Source organism: Triticum urartu, chromosome 7 (genome assembly GCF_003073215.2).
Source record: "Triticum urartu cultivar G1812 chromosome 7, Tu2.1, whole genome shotgun sequence".
Lineage (NCBI taxonomy): Eukaryota > Viridiplantae > Streptophyta > Magnoliopsida > Poales > Poaceae > Triticum > Triticum urartu.
The window spans coordinates 3,032,269-3,056,878 of NC_053028.1; the positions used below are offsets into that span (position 1 = coordinate 3,032,269).

The following is a 24,610-nucleotide window of genomic DNA, read 5'->3' on the forward strand; positions in this document are numbered from 1 at the left end:
CAATTGCTCCAGGGATCTGTTTCAAACGAATGTCCCCAGCCAGTTCATACACAATCCTCGCGGCGCGCTTCCTCATCTCCGCGTCGGATGGGCTAGAGCTTCTTGAACCTAGTCCCTTGAGTAGTTTCTGGAGTATCTTCCCAGATGATGACGAACCAATCAGCCGTTCGGTCACCATCGGTTTGCGCCTACAATTTTGCTCCTCCTGTCTCTTGCGTGATTGAGGAGACTCATCATATGTTATGAGTGTGTCTAGGATCCTTGTCCCCGAGAGAAGGTCATCCGGTGAATGGGACTCCATTAGGTCCAGTGCATATGTGACGAGGTTCCTTCCTCTAACGAATGATGGGTCCGTCTCGCATCCGATCCTCGCCTCATATAAGTAACCCAAAACCGATGAGTGGTGCTCTTGATTAAACTTGTATCCTTGGGCCACATGACTCGCAATCTTTTTGCCAGCAAAAGCACACGAATGGCCGGATTCATGTTTGTTGTCTGTCCTCCACCTGTGGTGCCATAATCGTGCTCTCTTAGACGCCACAGAGCAACACCAGTAGTGATGTACTGCCCAAATCCATAAAGAGCTGCTAGAGGGCACAATATGATGCAGAACACCATTGCTTGGATCAATGCCACACCATATGCTGCCAGCTTTCGTGCACCAACAGAGAATCTATCATCGACAGAATTTCTTCTTGGTTGTACACCTACAACACAATGCATGCGCCCAATAATATAATTACAAAACATTTCCCTAAATATGAATACTTGAGAGAGTTAGAAGTGCATATTCCTTGGAACGCCCACCATGCATGTATATGACAAAGTTAATAGCCAATAAATATAAGTTTGGAATTCCTAAATGTTGTACTAAGCAAAACATAAGAAGTGTAAGCAACAGATTTATGCAATAACCGGACTCTGTATGTTTGGATAATAGGTCAAACCAAAATAGAGTGGATGATCGATGTAGCTGTACCTTTCCATGTGATTGTGAAGTTCATGGTACGCAAGAAGTTCGAGCACAATATTGGAATAGCTGCTAAATTTTCACTCGGATGGGTATTGAAGACCCTGTTGGGCATTCAAGTTATTGATAATGTTAGCAAACAGGACAATATAAACACACTAGTTATTAGCATTTCTAACCTAGCTAAGGGAACTTCATTTCATGAATTATGGACTTTACGAGGCTCCACATTTGTACACATATAAATTAACGCTGGCTAATTCATCTCAGCAATAAATTTTATGTAACTTTCATTTTTAGGACACACTTACAAAAATAAAAGAGGAGATATCAGGAGTCCGATTAATGTCCTGGGGAATTTCTTGTTTGTTTCTGGTGCAAGCTGACCGAAAGCCTTCCAAGTGAGATTTCAACTCATATCTATGTATAGTTTTTTTTTAGGTAATTTGCGTAGTTTGGAATTTGTATATAGAAAAAAAATAACAGTACTTCCTTCACAACACTAAACAAAAAAAAAGCCTCTCATAGGTCGGACACATACTCTTACTAGGTAAAAGAGAAAGCTAGCTAGGCACACACAAGTTTTTTTGAAAATACTCAAGTGCGTAACTGAGTAGAAAGCATGCATGAACAAAGAGACTAACCCGACTGTTTGAACAAGGGTAATCACCGTGAGACACCAAAAGTCCTTGGTATCCAGCATGGACGCGAAACCACCAAGGAGGACGACGGTAGTCCACGCAACCACTAGGAGGCCCAACCCTCTCATTGCCATCCACAGGTAGCCCATAAATATTGCATAGCAATTGATATGCTTTATTTCCGCCCAGTTGGAATCGTCAGTGGAGTGGAGGCTAGCCATTAGCCCTGAGGAGTGGAAGTCGATTGTAATTCAGTTAATATATCAGCAAAGCTCGATAGACCCTTACTGTCCGTTTTTTTTTCAGCATTTTAAATGAGATGCAACATTGCTTAGTAGGACAAAGAATCTAACATGTAAATGTGCGAAAACCAAGTGACACTAAGCTGTAACAGTATCAATTGTACTCTTTTGGGAGGGGCCATTACTATTTACTATTTTTCCTCAGCCAATTGTATATACATACTTTTAGAGGAAGCTAGAAAATTGTATTCCCTCTGTGTGTTAGCTAGCAAAAAGGTCTTATATTGTGGGATTTCTCGGAGGGAGTAGTTTTTTAGAAGATGCCAATCACATACAGTCTGTAGCAGCAATACATGTTAAGATAACACCCATGCTTTTATTTATACCTGATCGAGCATCACCTAGTTCTTATCTGTTGGGATTTAAGGTGAGGCAAAACCCAAAACCAATTCGTCTGCCAAACACTAGATGGTTGAATACTTACTTGGATGGGTGCACGCTCGAATGCAGTAGCCCACAGGCGGCCACATATTTACCGCTGGCAGAGTGCTAGCTCGCTGTTGCCTGTTGGTGTTGGGGGAGTATGATTTGACACGGACCAGATGCTTGTATTGTTCCCCTCGCCGGCCGTCTGGCTTCACTCCGGCTACCTTCACCTCCTAGCTTGTATGCTCCTCCTCCTCTCCTCCTCCCGTGGCTGGATTTTGAGTCACCATATTGCTCTCGCTGGTTTTGCCTGGCTACTTGGGTTCTTGGTTTGGCGGATGGAGCAATCTCTTGACCAACTGGGTCTTCTCCTCTTGACCAGCTGGGTCTTCTCCTTACGTCCTCTGTGTAGCACTAGTTGTCGCCTTCTCACTGGTTGGCAGTGCCTGCCCATCCCTTGTACTGTTGCTCCTCTCCTCCGTCTAGTCTCACTCACTTACTCATGGGTGTATCTTCATATTGAAATTTTTACCATGGGATATCTGTATACGTAGTGCACATTTCGTCTAGGATAACTGGAAATTTGTTTTTGCATCTACATAAATGCATCATTCATAAGCTAATTGATTGAGCTATATATTTATGCTTATACGTCTGGTCGTATGTATCATCATATCCATAGTGCCCACTGTAACTAGTAAATGCAACATGTAAATGTTTGATAAGAATGCGTGTCGTTTCAGGCGGTCTTGAGGAGTAATAACTATTCACTCACCGTGTAGTTGAGTAGTTGGCAGCTTGAGCAGTAATCATATACGTACACAGGTAAAAAGTGTAGGCTATTGCATTGCGTCTTTCAATCGCTTCCACTGCTTCAGGTCATGTTTCATGCAAGGTTCCATTATGCAATGCATGCAGCTGGGGTGCGAGGACCCATGTGGATGTGGACGGACGCGTGAAGATGGATGCTGCGGACACCGCATGGATGCCTTAGGGCATCTTCGACCGCGCCCCTAGGAAGGCCTTTCTAGGCGTTTTTTTTTTTGCGCCCGCGTCGAAAAATCGGCCCAGTCGCGCCTCCAGGAGCTTGATTTTCGCCGGCTTGGGCTGAAAACAGCGCCGGCGGACTCAGGCCGAACCCGGCGTGCTGGGGGGCGCCCGAGGGCGCCGGGGCGAACTGTTTTGGCGTGAAACAGCCGCGGGCCCGCCACGTCAGCGACTCTACCCTCTTCTCGCCCCTTCGTCGTTCTCATCGCCTCGTTTCCCGCGGCGAATCAATGCCAAAGCTGCCGCGCCGCCGCGCCGATCAGCCTGCGCCATTGATGCCTCACGGGCAGCGCAGTGAAGACCGGATGACGCGCGTCCCTCGCTCTCCCTCGCCCGCCACGCGTACTCACGGCGGCTCGCGCACGGGCGGCGCCTCGGCCTATATAAGACGCGCCCCAGCGCACTCGGCGACTCGCACTCTCTCGCCGTCGTCGTTCCTCCCTCTCCTCTCTCTCGCCGTCTCCAGCACCCATGGCCGAGCGCTTCCCAGGCGACGGCGCGGCGGCGAACGGCTTCGGCCGACGCCATCTTCACGAGAGCGAGGCTCGCCTCCTTTTCGAGGCCGAGTACCCGGTCCCGCCGGACATGCGGGTGCCCGGGGTGTGGAGGATCAGCGCCGCCGGCGTGCCAGTGCCCCCGATACCCACCGGCGCGGCGCAGCGTGCGGAGATCGCACGCATCCGCTCGTCCCTGCCGCGTGCGGCGAGGGAGGGGCCACGGTACGTCCCAACAGTTCGCTCTGGGAGCCCTACTTCCGCCGCCGTCACGCCGAGCAGCTCGAGGCCACCAACGGCGTCGAGCCCTCCGGCAGGCTCAACGCCGTCGGCCGGCGTCGGTGGTGGGGCGTGCCCGGGCGCACGTTGGAGGCCGTCCTCGAGTACATCAAGGGCGGCAACACGCCGCGCCTCGAGTACCCCGCTCCCCCGTCCTTCACACGCCGCCGGGGAAGCTCCTGGACCCCGAGGCGCATGGAGACCGGGGGGTCCTCCTCCTCGTCCGGCGGCTCTCCCTGCCTCCACCTCCGCCCCGTCAAGCCGGAGCCCCAGGGCGCGCCTGTCAGCGCGCGCACCCGCAGCTCCGGCGTCCGCATCGGCGACAACGCCTCCACCACCGGCCGCTTCGTCCTCATCGAGCCCAAGCTGGAGCCTGGCGTGGCTTCTCCGACGAGGACACCCTGCGGTGGGCGCGGGACGACTACCTCCGCGACGAGATGGTCCGGCAGCGCCGGGCCCTGGAGGAGATCGCCGCCCGCAAGCGTGGACGCGAGGACGAGCACGGCGTCGTGGTCCTCACAGCGACGACGACGACGACGCCCCCGGATCGTCCAACCCGCCGCGCCAACCGGGGGAGGGATGCAGCAGGGACGGCGGAGGTGTCGGCGGGGACGACGACGACGACGACGATGGCGGTGACTACACGCGGTTCTACCGCCTCATCGGCATGTAGAACCGTGGGCGGGCGGCAAGGCGGGCGGCGAGGGAGACGGCGGGGGTAGCCCACGGTAGTTTTTCCTTTTTTTGTAAAGTATGTTTAAATTTGAACGAACTCGCCGATGTTTGCGTTAAATTTGAGTCGTGCTTGCGCCGTATTTGACTTTTTTAAAAAAATGTGGGCGCCGCGACTGGGGGGCATCACGCCCCCAGTGCGCGGTTTAGCGCCGGTGCGCCCCCAGAGGGCGATTTTTTGCCCCTCCAGGGGGGCCAACGGCTGGAGATGCCCTTAGGCTACTCATTAGCGGGGAGTATGTACTAGTATCATGCATATGATACTAGTATATAATACTATCTTCATAGTGCATAGTATCATAGACTAGTATCATAGATGATTATATGTATTGCCATGTATGACACAAAGTAGCATAGCATTTAACATGATACGGTATCTACCTATGCATGTTACTCTAACACCCTCTATCTTCTTTAATTCTTTGCCACATCAGCATGTTTGTTATTCCCAAGTGCATGATACCGGCTATGATACTACCACTAGCCTCGGTTGTGATCTAGGAATTTTTGGCATGCATGCTGCCATCTGAATTAAAGTTTAACACGCTTTAGTTAAGGGCTAGACTCTTGCATTAATCTGCCCTTTTACTTTGGAAACAGGCTTTTGCCCTGTTCTCTATTTATATATAAAACAACACAAGAAGGTATACTCGTACGATGCAGTATGATGGGAAAGCCCTCACAAAAGGAGATCAAAAGATGCAACATTAAGTCTAGAATTAGCCTAACACCTCACTAAGACAGATTGACGAAGCCTGGACTCCACGACAACGCCCTTAAGAGGTTGATGGCGCGAAGAAATGCCACTGCCTAGTCCGAGCAGACAAACATGGGTTTTCACCCGGAGCCCTGACACAAGGCCAAAAACCACGATGACGTCTTCACAAAGAGAATGATACCCACGGACGCCGCCGTCGCCAGCGCCAAGCACAAAGCGTTTGCTCGAGCACCCACTTGTACCTCGAGGAGTTGTCCCGATCACCATCGCAACGAGGGCAGGCGTAGCTACACCAGACCTGGGAATTGTTGAAGGAGGCCAGAACCTCCCACTGGTACACCACTTTCCGCCCATATGACCCATAGGTGCAAACATCACCGCCACCACGGAGGCTGTCGGATAAGGCAACAGTGTAGCCCACCATCCGGAGCCGCCGCCCTGGAATCATCAGATGAACTCACCACCAATGCCATAACACGTGGACTCCTCATCAACCAAGCCCCGAGACAACGCCTCGTCGTGGACAAACGAGGACTGGAGTAAGCGTGAGGAGCAACGAGTCTCCAACAGGGGGACCATCCAGCCCCTGCACCGGCGGCCAGCCATTACATTGGACCGACTGTCAACCAACAATTCGGGGAGGGTCACACCTCACCCCATCAGATCTAGCCGTCCAAATCAGCCAAGGGGGGGTGGAAGGGGACCTTTGTGATAGCTAGCCGGCACCTCCAACCGTCTAGTGAAAGCCGGCACCATCAGCCACCAACTGCAGTAACCTCAGTTTGTTCACCACGAACCACTCCTCCACCACTGTCGACCCACCATCCAGGGCCACCTCACAACCAGCATACTCAACGCCACATGCCCGCGGAGTACAGCGCCACCGCCCAAACCTACTAAGACGAGGCTAAGCAGCCTTGCCACCAGTAGATGAATGCCCCCCCCCCCCCACCCCCACCCCCACTAGTCACTGAAGAGATGGTCGACCGTATCCCAAGCTGCACAGTCTTACCCCATGTCGCCTATAACGACAACCATCAGTCATGGACCATCCCACACCTACATAAGACTAGGGCACCAAAACAGGAGCCACCAGCCGAAGCACGACACCCCCAACAAGCCCGCAAGATGACGCCACCAGATTGGAAGCAGCCCCTCCCCACTGCCTCCGCGCCAGGCTCGCGGATCACCGCCAGCTCCTCACCGGAGCTCGCAGGAGAGCGCCTTCCAAGCCTACAGCCTGCGCGGCGCCCGATGCAGCTAAGCAACCGGAGTCAGCGCCCAACCCGATTCACCGTCACTAGGTCAGGCACATCCCGCCATCTCGGTAGTGTCCCTCCACACCCGCGCGCGTCACATACACTAAGCGCCGCCACACGCCACGCAGTGTCGTGCCCTCGCCCGGCAATGCCGGCCAGCGCCAACCACCACCACGCGGAGATGAGAAGATGCCCCGTCGTTGTCCACACCAACCGGGCTTTGCTCGTCATCGAGATCTGGCAGCGTCAAGGAGGGAGAAATTAGGGATGCCGGCGGCTAGGCCACCTTTACTTTTGTGGCTTTACCACAAGAAATAGTCTACTGAAAAGACCGAGTCAATTGCAAGAAACCACCATATTCGCGGTTAGGTTTGCAAGAAACCACCAACTCGTTAATCCCTTGAATAAAACACCGCAAAATCATTTTAAGTCGTTGCAAAAAGCACTGTGAAACCGGGAGGAATCTCCGTACTGGTCGGAGCGTGTGTAGATGCATTGCCTGTTTTGGCGTAGGGAGCGTCAGTGGGTGAGCAAGTTTGCAGCCGAGGCCCATGCATGCATGCACGGTGTTCGCAGTGAAGATCCATCCATCTTCACGCGTCCACATGGGTGGTGGTGACTGAGCTCGTTTCATGCCAATAGGCAACGGCACGCAGCTGCATGCATGGGCCCCTTAACACTCATGTGTCTTGTTTCATTACATTATGTATGTATATGCAGCGTGGAGGCATTCACACCTCAATTGGCATAGACAAATGGATGATGTTTCATGCGGCATGTTTACGGCGGCGTGTCTTGTTTGGGTGCTTGGGTCCGTCCCCAACAACGCACTTGGCCAGTGTCTACGGCGGCGTGTTTCATGCGAGCTTTTTTGGGTGCTTGGGTTCGGTGTTGACGAGGTGCGTGCATATTGAGCCCAATAAATCGGAATAGGTATTGGGTCTGGCCCAAATAAGTCGATTGTTCAAAATCGTTAGTTTAGTTAAGAGGTATCTTTTCCCTAAAAAAATGTTAAGAGGTATCTCTTGCAAAGGTCACTCCCACCTTCTCTGACAAGTGGTTTTTCGTAGATCCGTTTTTCATAACTTTATATCTCTTAAACCATGCCTTAAATCCGGGACAACTTTCACCATTGGATTCCTCGCATCGAAATATTCAAAACTAGATCTCTTGTTAATAGGTTTCAACAAACCTTTTTTATAAAACACCCAGAAAAAACCTGTAGCCAAACACGATTTCTTTTACTTTTTTTTTACTTTCCGAGGGGATTGATGTACTTCTCACTGTACCAAATCTCTTGTGCCTCTCATGCAAAAAAAAACATGTTTTTTTTCTTCTTTCGTGCCTTTCCCGGAAGTAGGTCTAAGCTTACACGAGAAGCAAATCTGTGCCTCTCGCAGAAGCAAACCGGTGCCTCTCCTAGAAGAAAAAAAAATTAGAATATTTTTTCTCCAAAATCTCAGTAAATTAGTAGAAAACGAAAAAATGAAGAACGTCGGAAAAACCTCATCTAAACCCCGAAAACAGGTACAGAAAAAATTCCCGAGGGAATGCCCATCACGCGACACTTGCCGGCGGCTGAGAGCGCTTCAAGTGGCCGTTCCTATCTACCGCATTTTGCGCAAATAGTCAGGCAATTGCACATCTGATCGATATAATGAGACGGTCCATCTGAGCATGCAAGCCACTGGCTTTCTGAAACTTCTGGAATTTTCCTAATTGTCTAGGAACCTTCTACAATTTTCCTAAACAAAAAAAAATTGGGTTTTTCGATTTTGGTTTGGTTTTTATTTTTTGTTGCTCTTTTTTCTTGTCTATTTATTTATGCCTTTTTATTTTTAAAAGGTATATAAAAAATATATGTTCGTTTGTCAGAAAAATTCCAAAAAAATCGTGTTTAAAAAAATTGCCTATGTTTCAAAAATATTTATAATTTTAAAATTTGTTCACATCTTCAAAAAATGTTCAGAGTTTCAAAATGTTCATCACTTTTTCAAATATTGTTTCGAATTTCAAATTTTGTTCTTGTTTTAAATTTTTTTTGGAGTTTTAAAAGTTGTTCATGTTAAAAAAACAAATGCTTAAAAGTGAAGAATTTGTTAAAAACCATTCTTCTTGTTACAAGAAATATTTATAACTTCAAAATTTGTTCACGTCTTCAAAAAATGTTTAGAGTGTCAAAATATTCATCACTGTTGTTCGGAATTTCAGAACATGTTTAGAGTTTCAAAAAATTCATCACTGTTTCAAATATTATTCGGAATTTCAAAATTTGTGCTTGTTCGAAAAAATGTTTCGAGTGTTAAAACTTGTTCACGTTTAGAAAAAACCTGTTGAAATTTTTGTAAAATGTTCGGAATTTTAGTTTTTTTTTTCAAAATTTGTTCCAATTTTTCAATGATTCTTTGTGGTCTTAAAAAATGTTCTCATTTTGAAAAACTGGTCACAAGTTCAGAAAATGTTCGTGTACCAAAAAAATATGTTCACGAAAAAAAATCACTTTTTATACTTTTATTTTGTAAATAAAAAATGTTCGCGTACCAAAAAATATGTTCCAATTTTTCAATGATTCTTTGTGGTTTAAAAAAATATGTTCACAGATTTACGCAACTTTTCGGCATTTAAAAATGTTCACAATTTGCAAGAAACATTCTCCGTATTTTTAAAAAAAAGACTCACGCTGCCCATAGACCTCAAGCAGCAAACAGCTCCAGTGGCTTGCAACACATTACACACGTTCAACACTTGAGGTTCACGAGTTCGATTCCTGGCAGCACCTCGCTCCATTTGGACTTTTACGCCGCACTGTGCTTCGGTTCCTATTAGTGGGGCACCTCGCTCCATCGCAGGTCCTCTGTACGTGAGCGCACTATTGGATGCGATGAGGGTCTAATTTTTTTTAGACAATCTTGCGAAGCTTTTTATTTAACTCGTCACAATGTTTACATGGACGAAAGTAAGGTCATCCGGATTGCCTAACCAAACATGGCGGCCAACCCCGAGTGATAGAGCATACTTTGCTAAATTGTGAGCCTCGATATTCGAGCTCCTAAACTCATGACTAAAAAGACAATTATAAAAAAAACTAGAATGATCTATGATTTCACGAATGACCGCGCCATAAGATGACGCACTTCTCTGTTTGATATCTCAATGACGATCTTGCAATCAGAAGCTACATATATTCTTCTCTCATAGAGATCGTCTGCCAAAGACAACGCTTCACGGACTGCAAGGGCTTCAAGTGTCGTTGGATTGGAAATTCCAACACACGTGATTGTGGAGGCTCCGATGTAGTTGCCCTGGATGTCCCTGCATACGGCTGCCATAGCTCCCACCGAGGCATTCCGGCTTAGAGCCGCATCAACATAAATTTTACTCATGCTCTCCGGCGGTGCAATCCACCTTTGTAGCCTAACCTGGGCAGTCACGCCTCTTCCAGTTGATGGTTTTTGCAAGACTTGCAGATCAGCTATAAAGGAATTGATGAAAACATTTGTAGAGTCTGATATATATCCTCGTGGAGCACCTTTCTCCTAGAGCTCCAGATCGCCCAAAGGGTAACGCCTAAGCGAGTGAACTCCGCATGCGATAATAGCAAAAGCATATTAAACAACCAGTTCTTGGCACTTGGGTTGTCATCGAGGCTCATTTGTTCGACTGGAGTTTCAGGAGCTAAAGCCCACACACTTCTCGACATTGCACAGTCAAGTAACGCGTGCCTCCATGAGTCACCCATACCACACAGCCCACACACTTCTTGACATTGGATGCGATGAGCGTCTAATAGGAGCTCATGTCTGCCCCTCAAAAAAAGGAGCTCTTGGTTACTTGCTGATGTTGCCACGCTTCAACATCAGCGTGGCAGTATCTAGTCCGGCGATGAACCAAGGATTCCTTGAAGAACCTGCATTATATTATTTCGTTTCCATCAATGTAGATGCTTTGGGTTTTCATACAATGGTTTTTCTTTGTACGGTCATTGTAATCGTGCAGTGTTAAAACTACGACACATATTGAAAATGACAAGTACAGAGATGTGGGTAATTTAATTTGAATAGCACTCTTTTTCCAGTACCGTCCTACACTGAAGTGCACAGATGTGCTTCGCATTGGTTACCCGACACCAGTGAAGGAAAAAAAGAAAAAAGAAAAAGGCATGCATTGTGTCTTCATTTCCCCAACAATGTCGCCTAGGTCAGTCATTTCAGACAACTTGTGTGGTCCTGGGAACATCTGTGGGAAAAAGTGTCTCCTCAACTTCTCTGCCCACCTTGTATGGCACATCCATGCGGCCGCAAGGCACACCAAGCATGTTGAACATGGATTCCTCCTGCTAATCAATCCTCTTTTTCTCAAAACGGATGCAAAAGATTTGCCTCATCGATTAGTTAAGAAGAAGAGAAATGAAGAAGTTCAGCGAGACGACTTCAGTTAAGGAAAAAGAATGATATTTTGGACATGTATTCAAACAAGTTTATGTGAGCATTGCAGCCCACTACCTATATTGCTAATCAACAAGTTTAATCTAGATGAGATGGGGATCTTAATTAGGGGAAGAAGATGAACGTGAAAAAAAATTGATTTTAGAGAGGAGAAATGGAGAATAGACAAAAAATGATATTTTAGGCCTTGTTCGGTTTGAAGAAAACCAAAGCATAGAAACTAGGACTGGTATAGGAATTTGATAGGATGACACATGTCATCCTAAAGAATTGCCCATGTCAAGCTCCTATGTAAAAAAGTAAAATGAGTTTTGAATAGATGTGTAGATTCCTCCAAACACACACGAAATTAGTAGCATTGGTGTACGATTGTCTATCTACAATAGTAACAAAGAGCGGCAGTGATGTGGTGATGCGATGGCTCCCTATCGTGAATGGCAGCGTGTTGAGTTCGAATCCTGATGCCATGTAATCCTTTTTGCTATATTTATATTTATTTCTTTTCCACTGACAGGTGTATCGACTGCAGGTCAGGTTGCATGCAGAGTTAACAGAGGTAGACGGCAATGGACGGAAATGTACCTGAAACATAAGTTGTAGGGCCGATTTGTATCATTTTTTAAGTTTATGTATGAAACTATACATCCAGTCCAAGTTTATGTATCAAAAAAGTGTAATTAACTCATCTCAAAAACAAACAGTGAAAGGCAGTAGCTATTCTCTCCATCTATACTACCTCCGTCCATGTTTATTAAGCTCCTATATTTCGGGCTAAACTGGTCATAGATTTGATTTGCAAAATATAAGTGACATGTTGTAATAGAAATTATATTGTTGGCTTTTTTGTGTGCATATGACTCATATTTTATTACGTAAATATATGATCAAACTTTGCCTCAAAATGTGAGAGGGCTTAGAGCATCTCCAACAGGCACCCAAAAAGAGCTTCGCATATTAAAAATTCATTTTTTGGGCGTCCAACAGCTCGAGCAGATGCTGTAGCGCTAAAAAGTTTTGTGCGCGCGCTGAAAAACGCTATCGCGCGCAGCATATTTTAGGCCCCGGATTGGACGCGCTTCACAATTTGCAGTATCTGCTTTTTGGACGCGCGTCCGCTAAAACAACGTTGATCCCGGCGTACTAAAAATGCTACAGCGGCACACTATAACTTTTACTGGGCGTGAAATTTTTATGCGGCCGCCGTTGGAGATGCTCTTAATAATAGAGCTTTGGAGCCCTTTCTTTCCTATTTAACTCTCTTCGTGTTAAAAACAAATTTGGGCACCTTTTGCTACATTTGTGGAAAGGATGCCTCCACTCCACGTGAACGTGTTGTATCTTCTTCTCGACACATCCATTCCATTCCATGGCCGCATATCATCATCAGCACGCACACCCAAGCAGGGAATAAGATGCCGTCTTTGTCTTGTCGCAGCAAAATGGATGTGGCCACGGACACTTCATCGATGGTGGTGCGCGTGGTGTCGTCGCGCACGGTGAGGCCGCCGCCGCGCCCGCGCGAGCGCATCCCGCTCACCTCCTGGGACGTCGCCATGCTCTCCGCCAACTACATCCAGAAGGGACTCCTCTTCCACGAGCCCACGGTGGCCGTCAACGTCGTCGATCACCTCGCCGCGGCCCTCGCCGACGCGCTCGCCGACTACTACCCCGTCGCCGGCCGCTTCGCCACGGAGCAGCACAAGGACGAGCGCACCGGCGCCGTCGTGGGATGCTCTGTGTCCATCGACTGCGACGGCCAGGGCGTGGAGATGCTCCATGCCGTGGCTGATGGCTTCGCCGTCGCCGATGTCATCCCTCCGGACGCCGACGTGCCGAGCGTCGTGCAGTACTTCTTCCCGCTGGGAGATGCGGTCGGGTACGACGGCCACGAGCTCCCGCTCTTCGTCGTCCAGGTGACCGAGCTCGTCGACGGCGTCTTTGTCGGGTTCGTCTGCAACCACGCGCTGGCCGACGGCGCCGCCCTGTGGGACTTCCTCAACGCCTGGGCCGAGATTGCGCGCGCCAGGCTTTCCAACCTCGCTCCTCCGCCGTTGACCTCCCGACGGCGGCCCTCGTTCGAGCGTCGGTCCTCGGACGGCGGTGCGGCGGCACCGGCCATGCTGCCGTGCGCCGACCTGTCGGGGTTCATCGAGCGGCTGGATCCGCCGCCGCTGCGCGCGCGATGGGCGCACTTCTCGGCGGAGACGCTGGCGGACCTCAAGGAGCGGGCGCGGCAGGAGCTCCTCGCCGCCGGGGACGCGGCCGGCGCGGCCGCGCTGACGCGGTTCCAGGCCCTGTCGTCGCTCCTCTGGCGCAGCATCACCCGCGCGCGGCGAGTCTCGCCGGACCAGGAAACCACGTGCCGCGCGGCCGTGAACAACCGCGCGCGCCTCCATCCAGCGCTGCCCGCGGAGTACTTCGGCAACTGCATCGACGCCGTGAGCACGGACACGCATTCGGCGGTGCGCGCGTCGGAGCTGCTGGAGCGCGGGCACGGGTGGGCGGCTGCGGCGGTGGGGCGCGCGGTGGCGGCGCACACGGACGAGGCCATCAGGGCGCGCGTGGCGGCGTGGGCGGTGAGGCCGGTTGTGTACACGCTGCGGTGGTACGACCCGTGCGGAACCATGGTGGGGAGCTCGCCGCGGTTCGACATGTACGGGTGCGACTTCGGGTGGGGGAGGCCGGCGGCGGTGCGGAGCGGCAAGGCGAACAAGGTGGACGGGCGGGCGTCGCTGTACCCCGGGCGTGAGGGCGGGAGCAGCGTGGACGCAGAGGTGACGCTGACGCCGGAGCACATGGCGGCGCTGGAGGGCGACGAGGAGTTGTGGGCCGCCGTGACGCCGGAGAAGAAGGCTTGATCCTACTACTTTGGAGGAGCAGTAGTAGAATAAGAGAGCCGTGTGCTTTAATTTTCATTCTGTCATGATTTGATTGATCGACACGGCTCACAGTCAGGCCCGGTCCTGAGATTTCGGGGGCCGGGGGCAAGATAACAAAAAGGGGCCCTAAAGCCATATAAATATATGTGTTTTTTTCTATTTCAATTGCAAATTACTACTCATTTTACACTATAATTTATAATTTATGTTGCCTTGTGGTCTCAACGATTTAAAAATAAAGCACACATAAAAGTTGCTCGCTCTTTTTAATCGATACATTTTTTTACTCTTTTCAGTCGATACTTTTTTATTAGGTGAATTAGTTACACTTCCCTGCAACTCAAATATTTGTCATCCAATAATATTTTGCTACATTGTTCTTCAACAGTAACTAAAGCTAATTCCTCGAAATCCCTAGCAGAAGTACTTATTTTATTTCTGACGAAGCACTAGAAGACTTTTTCTAGGACTCAATCAACTCATATGCATGTTCTTTTTTTTCTCTTTGTCGGATGGGTAGTTTCCAACTAAATTAATAGCATTATTGCTAAGTAGCACACACATACGATACAAGAAATTAAGAAAATTGCTAAATAAATATACAAGAAAGAGGCATGGAACAAGGTACCTTGATTGCTAGAAAATAGAAATTGCAAGCTTTTGCTGCTGCTTACGAGTCATGAGCAGAAATCCAAGTTTTCCTTTTCTGTTCCCAGGAAATTGGAGTATGTGAGAGATATGTACGAGAATTAAAACTTTATGAACCGAACTATCATACAAGTCTGTATAAAAAGAAGAGGAGGTTGATGAAATCTTGAAAATCACATTACCTTCCTCCACTAATCACGTCCAGCAGCCGAAAATCACAGATAGACGATGCCGGTGACATGACGTTGAACTTGGCATTGGCATGGCCGATTCGTTGCCAATTTTGGAAGAGAAGAAATAGAAAGATGGGAACACCATTGGCGTGAGGCAAGGCCAGAATTAACGGTCTGTTACAGTTCTTTTCATTTTTGATTGAGAATTAATTAGTCAATCTGTTATGTGGGAAAGAATTCTTTCCTAAACATCAAACACGTAAAAATCAATCAATCTGTTACATGGCAAATAACTCCTTACCTTTTTTAGAATCAGACGATCTGTCAAGACGGGAAAGAATTATTTTCAAAAAATTACAATTCTTTCCTAAACTTCATACACATCCATCGGGGGGCCCTTCCTACTCGGGGGCCCGGGGCGGCCGCCCCCCTGCCCCCCCTCAGGGCCGGCCCTGCTCACAGTGGGTTCGTTCGGTTATCATTAAGCTCATTATCGTTAAGTTTGTTAATATTAACAAGCTAAAACCTCTGTTTTATTATGAGCTTGTTATGTACTCCCTCCGTAAACTAATATAAAAGCGTTTAGAATACTAAAATAGTGATCTAAACGTTCTTATATTAATTTACAGAGGGAGTAATAAACAATATAAAAGAATCTCATAATCTCACTAAAAATTCACAATGGCATGTATTACATAAAAGAATCCATAAAAAATTCACTTCTCCTAGACGTATGGGATGGTCGATGGCCGCTGCCGTACTAGAGCAGAGGTCGCCAAATACGTAGCTACTGCCCTCCTATTGGTTCGGTTCCTGGCGGTTGGCTCCTAGCGGCTGGTGGCTCCTACGTCTAGGACAAGTGCGGATCGAGGTTGGCTAGGACGTTTGGCCTCTAGGCTGGGCTAACTAGCACCACATTATTAGTGTGATGAACAAGCAGAGACTCAAGTCAAACTATTGAAAATTATCAAGCTAAACGAGTTAGCTCGCGAAGCTTGTTTGCTCGATCTTTAAGCTCGTTAATCTTAGCGAGCAAAACACACTGTTTAGCTTGGTTCATTTACTAATGAGCACGAGCCGAAATGAGCCGAACCTAACTCCTTGCTCATATGCTCGCGACCTTTTTGTCTGGCCCTAGTTGCTCCATGTGAGATGTGACACTCTAAACACTACTCTTGCATCTGCTCAATCAGCCTTGCGCCTCACTTTTATTTTCAAAAGAGTACGCTGATGGCATACCATAATTTTATGGAAGGGGGCAAAAAGTTTCTAAAATATACAAGATTCCAACGATGGTGCGAACATCATTGTTGGGGCACCCACACACTCACACCAAGAGACTTAACCTAACTCCTCGCAAAACGATCTAGACCGCCTACACCCACATCGGCAAATTTCCAATCATTAACCTCATCTAGGATTTGTTCCTAATCATTAACCTTCTGTAGGATTTGGAGAGCTAAGTCTAGGGCATCTAGGATTTGGATTTGTTCCCAATCATTAACCTCCTCTAGGATTTGCAGAGCTAAGTCTAGGGCATCTAGGATTTGGATTTGTTTCCAATCATTAACCTTCTCTAGGATTTGGAGAGCTAAGTCTAGGGCATCTAGGATTTGTTTCCAATCATTAACCTCCTCTAGGATTTGAAGAACTAAGTCTAGGTGCCCCTTGAGCTGTTGAGGTCCGTCGAAAACTCTAGCATTTCTCTGTTTCCAGAGCGCCCACATAGTCCCAATGACCCTCGTTTAGCTTGTCTTATGAAAACCACGCCTATCCTGTCTCGTGAAAAGCTTCCTAGAAGGAGTCCACTACTGTGTGGAAGTGTTGTTCTGAAGTGATAGATGGATTCACACTAGTAGAAAAAGGGGCTTTGGTCCAGCCAGAAAAGAGCATTAATCCCGGTTGCATTATGAACCGGGACTAATGCTCACAGTTCCGGTTCAAGCGGCGAGGGCACCATACAGGCATTACTCCTGGTTCAAATGGGACCTTTAGTCCCGGTTCGTGGCACGAACCGGTACTAAAGGGTGCGATGCCCATTAGTACCGGTTCGTGGCATGAACCGGTACTAAAGGTTAGACCTTTAGTACCGGTTCGTGCATTAGTAACGGTTCGTGGCATGAACCGGTACTAAAGGTTAGACCTTTAGTACCGGTTCGTGCCATGAACCGGTACTAATGGTGCAATTTACAAATCCTACCCCCCCCCCCCCCGGTGCATCGCCTTTTAAGTTATGTAAAAAGCAAAAGAAAATGATAGAAACTTCAAAATTTAAAATCCTTCGAGAGGTAGTTATGTTACTACATCTACTAGTTAGGAAAATTTAAAAACAAATTTGGACATGTTTTGCGAAAAATGTAGGGAAAATATAAAACGGCTATAATTTTTGCGTACGATGTCGGAAAAAACGTATAATATATCAAAATGTTCGGAACGAAAATCCGCATCCGATGGAGACCGCCTATGGCCTGTTTGCAAATTTTTAGAATCCTCAAATTCTAAAAGGAAAAAAAGGTTATGCTCAAATTTCAGTTTTTTTTTGAATTTTTGTTAAATCTGGTCAAACTATTTATTCAAGAAGTATTAGTGTTACTAAATAATTATTCAAAAATATTAGTGTTACTAAATAATTATTTCATTTTTTTAAATTTTGGTCAACTGTGGTCAAACTACTTATTCAAGAAATATTAGTGTTACTAAATAATTATTGATTTTTAGAACAATAGTTTCAAACTCAAACAGTGAAATGTGTGACTTCATGCTCAAGCTAAATTCCTGAGGGTTAATAGGATTGCCATCTTACTATTGTCAGGAAAACAACAAGTGCAGACTTGGAAACGAGGAAGAATAGAACCCGGAAGTTAAACGTGCTCAGGGTGGAGTAGTGAGAGGATGGGTGACCGTTCGGGAAGTTAGATGATTTGGAATGATGAGGGGTGATTAGAGATTAAAGGTTAAATTGAGCAGTGATGAGGGGTGATTAGAGATTAGAGGTTAAAATAATTCAGAAATTTGAAATTCAAAAATTGCAGGGACGAAGGAATCATCAACGCCATCGACCGCCGTCGCATCCTACACTTCGCTGACTTGGCAACCATCGTACAGAAGTACAGTGCAATGGAAAGCGCCTGGAAAACTCAAGCAGCTTGTTGGGAATCATCAGTCCGCACTCAACCCTTCATTTAGGCAAAAAGGGCGCACCCTTGCAACACGCCCGGTTCAACAGTAAAGAAATACAAGTCCAGTATGGGGCGCAGAACCGTTCTGGAAGGATGGCTCGATGGGCCATGCAAAATACACGCAACACCGGATAACATACCAGCACATAGCCTTAGAGCATGTTGGACACTCCGGCAAGTGGCCAAGAGCGGCGAGGATATCCTCGCCAAGAGTAACGCAGAACAACACCCCCCAGAGGACAACGACCCCAAAGTACTGACAGTCTTCGAAACATTCGCCTCCAACAATAGGCGCAAGAGAGCACTACGCGGACTCACCGAAGTCTGTCAAATAGAAGCAATAAACCCTTGGAACGACACGGCTATAACTTTTAATGCCGGTGACGAACCAAAATACAGGACAGTCTGAGCACCAGCCGCCTTGGTCCTCAGTCCAATTGTAGACGACTTTCGGCTTACCAAGGTCCTTATGGACGGCGGCAGCGTACTAAACCTCATCTACGAAGATACACTCCACAAAATGAAAATAGACAGGAGCCACATTGAGCAAAGCAGCACGACCTTTCGAGGAATTATCCCCAGTCGGCAGGCGCGGTGTGCGGGAAAAATAACACTCGACGTGGTATTCGGCACACCAAAGAATTATCGGTCCGAAGAAATAACCTTCCAACTGGCCCCTTTTAACAGCGGGTATCACGCCCTCCTAGGGCGAGATGCATTTATGCGCTTCCAAGCGGTACCCCATTACGGATACATGAAGCTTAAGATGGCTGGGCCCAACGGCATAATCATTCTAGCTAGTGATCCAGACATAGCACTCCGCGTCGAGAATAAAACCGCATCCTTGGCCCTCGAGGCACTATCTGAAGCCCTCGCAGCCGAAGAATTAGCCGCGCTGCGCTCTACGGTGGACAGGGATGATGTCGTCCTAGACAAACGACCCAAATCCACCTCCTTCAAACCAGCAGAAGAAATAGTCAAATTCCAAGTCCATCCAATAGACCCCAAGAAGACAGCATCCATCGGAGCATAATTAGATCCAACGGTTGACGCCGCGCTACGAGAGTTCCTGCGCGAAAATTGGGACATATTCGCCTGGCACCCTTCTGATATGCCAGGAATCCCACGCGAGCTGGCCGAACACAACCTCAATATATTAAAAGGATATAAACCGGTCAAGCAGACACTGCGGCGCTTTTCCGAACCCAAACGTCAAGCTATGGAGGAGGAGTTAGCCAAGTTAATTGAGGCCGGATTCATCAGAGAAATAAAACATCCGGACTGGCTGGCAAACGTGGTGATGATACCAAAGAATGACAAATCCTGGCGGTTGTGCATCGATTTTAAAGACCTCAATAAGGCCTGCCCTAAGGATCCCTTCCCCCTCCCCCGCATTGATCAAATCATTGATGCTACCGCAGGACATGACTTACTGTGTTTTCTGGATGCATATTCCGGATACCATCAAATCAAAATGAAGGAGTCTGATCAAGCTGCAACAACATTCATTACCCCATATGGTCCATTCTGCTTCAACACCATGCCCTTCGGGCTCAAGAACGCCGGCACCACATACCAACGCATGATTCAAACATGCCTGGAGAAGCAGATCGGCAAGACAGTTGAAGCTTACGTGGACGACGTCGTCATCAAAACTAGACGCGTCAAAACATTAATAGACGATTTACGTCTCACATTCGATAACCTCCACGCGTATGACATCAAGCTCAATCCTGAAAAGTGCGTTTTCGGTGTCCCCGCCGGAAAAATGCTGGGCTTCATCGTTTCCAACAGAGGAGTTGAAGCAAATCCAGCGAAAATCCGAGCTCTGTCACAATTGGCTATGCCGACAGGCCTTAAACAAGTCCAAAAACTCGCGGGTTGCGTGGCAGCTCTAAGCCGCTTTATCTCCAGATTGGGAGAAAAGGCACTGCCACTCTATCATCTTCTATGACGAAACGATCACTTCGAGTGAACGAACGCGACAACAGCCGGACTAGAGGAAATAAAAACCCTTCTTGCGAGCAGCCCAATCCTGGCCGCGCCAAACGTTGGCGAACCGATGTTGTTATACATATTAGCAACACATCAGGTGGTGAGCGCCGTGCTCGTCGTCGAACGAGAACAGGACGGACACAAATTCCCACTTCAGAAGCCAGTATACTACGTATCCACTATCCTTACAGCATGAAAATCCCGGTACCTCCATTATCAAAAGATAACATACGCGGTCTTCATGGCATCCCGAAAGCTCCGTCACTACTTCCAGGAGTGTTCAATCACGGTGGCTTCCGAAGTACCACTCAATGACATTATAAACAACCACGATGCCACGGGCCGGATTGCCAAATCGGCCATTGAGCTCCTTCCATTTGATATTACATACAAACCACGTCGGGCTATTAAATCCCAAGTACTGTCTGATTTCGTTGCCGAATGGATAGAGGCCGAACTCCCTAAAGAGTACGACACATATTCCAATTGGGTTATGTATTTCGATGGCTCCAAAATGCTGGCAGGGCTAGGAGCGGGCGTTGTTTTAACGTCCCCTACTGAAGACGCCGTTCAGTACGTACTCCAAATACTATACACAGACTCCAATAACGCAGCCGAATACGAGGCCTTATTGCATGGTCTCCGGATGGCTGTCTCCATGGGCATACAACGCCTAGAAGTGCGCAGGGACTCAAACCTCGCAATATCTCAAATAAATGGAGACTTCGACGCCAAAGATCCGAAGATGACAGCTTATCGTAACGCGGTCATAAAAATGTCGCTTGGTTCGAGGGGCTCAAGTTCCATCATGTGCACTACAAGAAATCTGTTAATCCATAATGGATTTTCTGGTGACAATTTTGAAATCCGTCACGGCAGCCGTCACCGATTAGAAGGATGCCAATGAGCCCAAAAACCTTGACCTCTTGATGACGGACATTGAGATACCGTCACAAAATCTGTCACAGATTGACCAACTGGACCTAGCTTTTTCCCCTTATACACTAGTATATCCGGACTGTCACGAATTTCTCTTATTTATGTGTGGTGTGGATGCTCCTTGTTTGACCCATGTGTCGTTCAGAGTTGTTAGGAATACACACGGGTGCCCATTGTATGGACCACATGTCAGTGTTATTTACTCTCATAGTAATATTGCAAGTAATACGAAAATAATGTGCTCGTGGCCACGTCAGTGAACAGTAAAGTGTTGGCCCCACATGTCATTACGATCGAGAGAAATAATATTGATAATAATGTGCTTGTGGTAATTGTCCCACGTCAGCAAACTGTAAAATATTAGCCCCACATGTTATTACGATTGAAAGAAAAAATAGCAAAATAAGAACAGTAAAGTGAGACCTAATGAACAACCGTGTAAAAGTCTAACCATCAAGCTACATGTGATTCATGGTTAACACTGTGCTAGACATTTATACACACAATGGGACAGTTATTTCTGGCTTTAAGTAAGACAGAAGCTTACGCTTGCGTCGAATTATACACTCATAGGCCGACCCAATGGAGGGAACATAAAAGAAGGAATACTATAGAGAAAAAGGAACAGTAAAGTGAGACCTAATAAACAACCGTGTAAAAGTCTAACTATCAGGCTACATGTGATTCGTGGTTAACACTATGCTAGACATTTATACACACAATGGGACAGTTATTTCTAGCTTTAAGTAAGACAGAAGCTTACGCTTGCGTCGAATTCTACACTCATAGGCCGACCCATTGGAGGGAACATAAAAGAAGGAATACTATAGAGAAAAAGGAACAGTAAAGTGAGACCTAATGAACAACCGTGTAAAAGTCTAACCATCAGGCTACATGTGATTCGTGGTTAACACTGTGCTAAACATTTATACACACAATGGGACAGTTATTTCTGGCTTTAAGTAAGATAGAAGCTTACCTTGCGTCGAATTCTACACTGATAGGCCGACCCATTGGAGGGAACATAAAAGAAGGAATACTATAGAGAAAAAGGAGCCCGGGGGGTGAGATTCGATCCAAAGTCTCCTGGGTAATAACCAAAGCAGCTAGGCACTTGGTACTGAATGGCATTTTGATACAAAATTATGGCACGTTATACTTGAGGCGACATGGTCCAGTTTATTTCCGTTTTTCTCCTACTTGAAGCGAGTCAAGCTAGTTTTTCTCTTTTTTTCGTTTTCTTTTGTTTTTTCATTTGTTTCTTCAGTTTTTTTCATTTATTTTCCCTTCGATTTATTTTGTTTTTTTGTTTTCATTTTTTGGTTTTTCTTTGTCTCTTTTTGTTTTCATTCTACATTCTTATATACTTGTTCAACTTTTTTCTAATAATGGTTCAACATTTTTTTATACGAGATAAACATTTTTTCAAATAATTGTTGAACATTTTTCTAAAAATTGTTGAACATGTTTCAAATACTTGTTCCATATTTTTAAAATATTTGTTGAAAACTTATATACATAATCATATTTTTTAAAATATGTTCTCAATATTTGTTCAACAATATTCAAATACTTCTTCAATATTTTATAATACTTTTTCAACATTTTTTCATTTTTTCCAGTGTTTTTATATATAGAATATTTTAAAGTATAAACAAAAGTACAAAAGTAAAAACAAAACAGAAAACGTAAAAGAACAGGGAAAGGAGGCGCACCCTACACAACAATCCACGTATGGCTGGCACAATGCGCATAGCTGGGCCAGCCCAACAGTATAGCATACATATTTTTGTAAAAAAAAGGACTTTGGGCGATTTTCCTAGTGCGTTTCCTACCTTTTTAATTTTTCCGAACTTTGTGATCATTTGCAAATTAAACTTTTGTCATATTAAAATTAATAATATCATGTATTTAAAATATTTATTTATTTTCATTATTGTGTACCTTGAAGGGCCAAACATGAACTTTTCCTAAACTGCACGTCAGTTTAAACTGTTCAATGTGCATTAAATGTTGTTGTTGTTGTTGTTGTTGTTGTTGTGTGTGTGTGTGTGTATATATATTCATTCAAAAGCAAAATCATGCAAACTTATTATACAATTTTTTAATACATATATAACATTTCCTGAAAACACATGCAACTTTTTTTATTAATGCACGGCAAACATTTTTTAACAACACATTGACAATTTTTGATTAGATATGAGATATTTTCCATAGCATGTTGATGATTTGTCGGACGCACTAACACTTTCTTAAAGTATTATGACGGCAATGATAAATTTTTATCACTCCATCAGATCCATATTGTTGACACACGAACACGTCACGTGTACCCTCGACGCCGGGGGTGACGCACCGCAGCTCATGTCGAAGGAGACCCGACCGACAGCGCGATACGCAAGACAGTCAGCGGGCGCTTTTGAAGACCCGAAACCCCACACGCCCGGGAGGGACCCCGTCAGGGAGTGCGGCGGCTATGGGCTGCCCTAGGTCGATTCGCTCGCCCCTAGAGCCTCGTGGATCGCTGCCCTCCAACGCGAAGAACGAACGAATAACGAGAAAGAAAGATACAAGGGTAGGGGATAAAGATAGATGAACACAAAAGTATAATAGATTGTTTTGTTCGATTGGTGTTGTTTCAATCGGCCGTCACCCCCAACATATATAAGAGGCGGCTGGACTTCCCGTACAAGAAAAGGATTTATCTAGGCTTTCCTTACAACAAAATTACATCAATTCACATCCAAAACCCTAGTCAAATTCGGACTGGTTTTACCCGAACTTTCCAAAACTGATCGGTTTAAACTGGCTGCACCTTGTGGGTCTTTTTTGCGGTGGTAAACGATCTCGGATGAAAACAAGTCCAAAAGCAATCTTGACCGTTTCGACGAGACGAACAACTTTCATGTTGAAGGTTTTTTGATCAGAGATCATCTTGAGGGTCAGACCGGTCTCGCAACACAGGCTATTTCCTCGCGCTACCCGTCAGACATGTGTCTGGTGGGGCACGCCACATCTCGCCTTGTGACAGGGCTGCACTCCGATTGCTCTAACTTTTGCATACGACCTCGGATTGGGATGATATTTATATCAAAATCGATTGTTTTGACGAGACGCACAAGTTCCATGTAGAACACTTTTCCATCCAAGATCATCTGAATAACCTTTTGAGTCCATCTTCAACTTCTCGTTCGATTGACTATCACAGCCTCCACCCCGGCAAGCTTTCCACGCCGGCAAGGTTTCTACCCGGCAAGCTTTCACACCGGCAAGGTTTCACCCCGGCAAGGTTTCTACCCCGGCAAGGATTCCTCCCCGGCAAGGTTTCGCCCCCGGCAAGATTTCACACCGGCAAACTTCCACACATGAACGAGCTTTCTGCGCCAGCAAGCTTTCCACGCCGGCAAGCCTTCACACACCGGCAAGGTTTTACCCCGGCAAAGTTTTCTCCCCGGCATGCTGCTTTATGATCGTGCCACTTTTGAGCGTCAACACATATTACTTGTCTTCAAATTTTTTTTTGGAAAAACATACTTGTGTT

The 24,610-nt window shown here is 46.6% G+C and overlaps 1 protein-coding gene across 1 annotated transcript; it reads left to right on the forward strand.

Moving 5' to 3' along the window:
- The first annotated feature begins 12,515 nt into the window (after window positions 1–12,515).
- Window positions 12,516–14,382, forward strand: LOC125522116 (uncharacterized acetyltransferase At3g50280-like). The gene has a single exon (XM_048687192.1). It carries the CDS (start codon window positions 12,666–12,668, stop codon window positions 14,109–14,111), a length of 1,446 nt encoding a protein of 481 aa, XP_048543149.1. The 5' UTR covers window positions 12,516–12,665; the 3' UTR covers window positions 14,112–14,382.
- Window positions 14,383–24,610: the final 10,228 nt, after the last annotated feature.

Coding starts and splice junctions, on each gene's coding strand:
- LOC125522116 (XM_048687192.1), top strand. CDS start 12,666: ATGCCGTCTTTGTCTTGTCGCAGCAAAATGGATGTGGCCACGGACACT.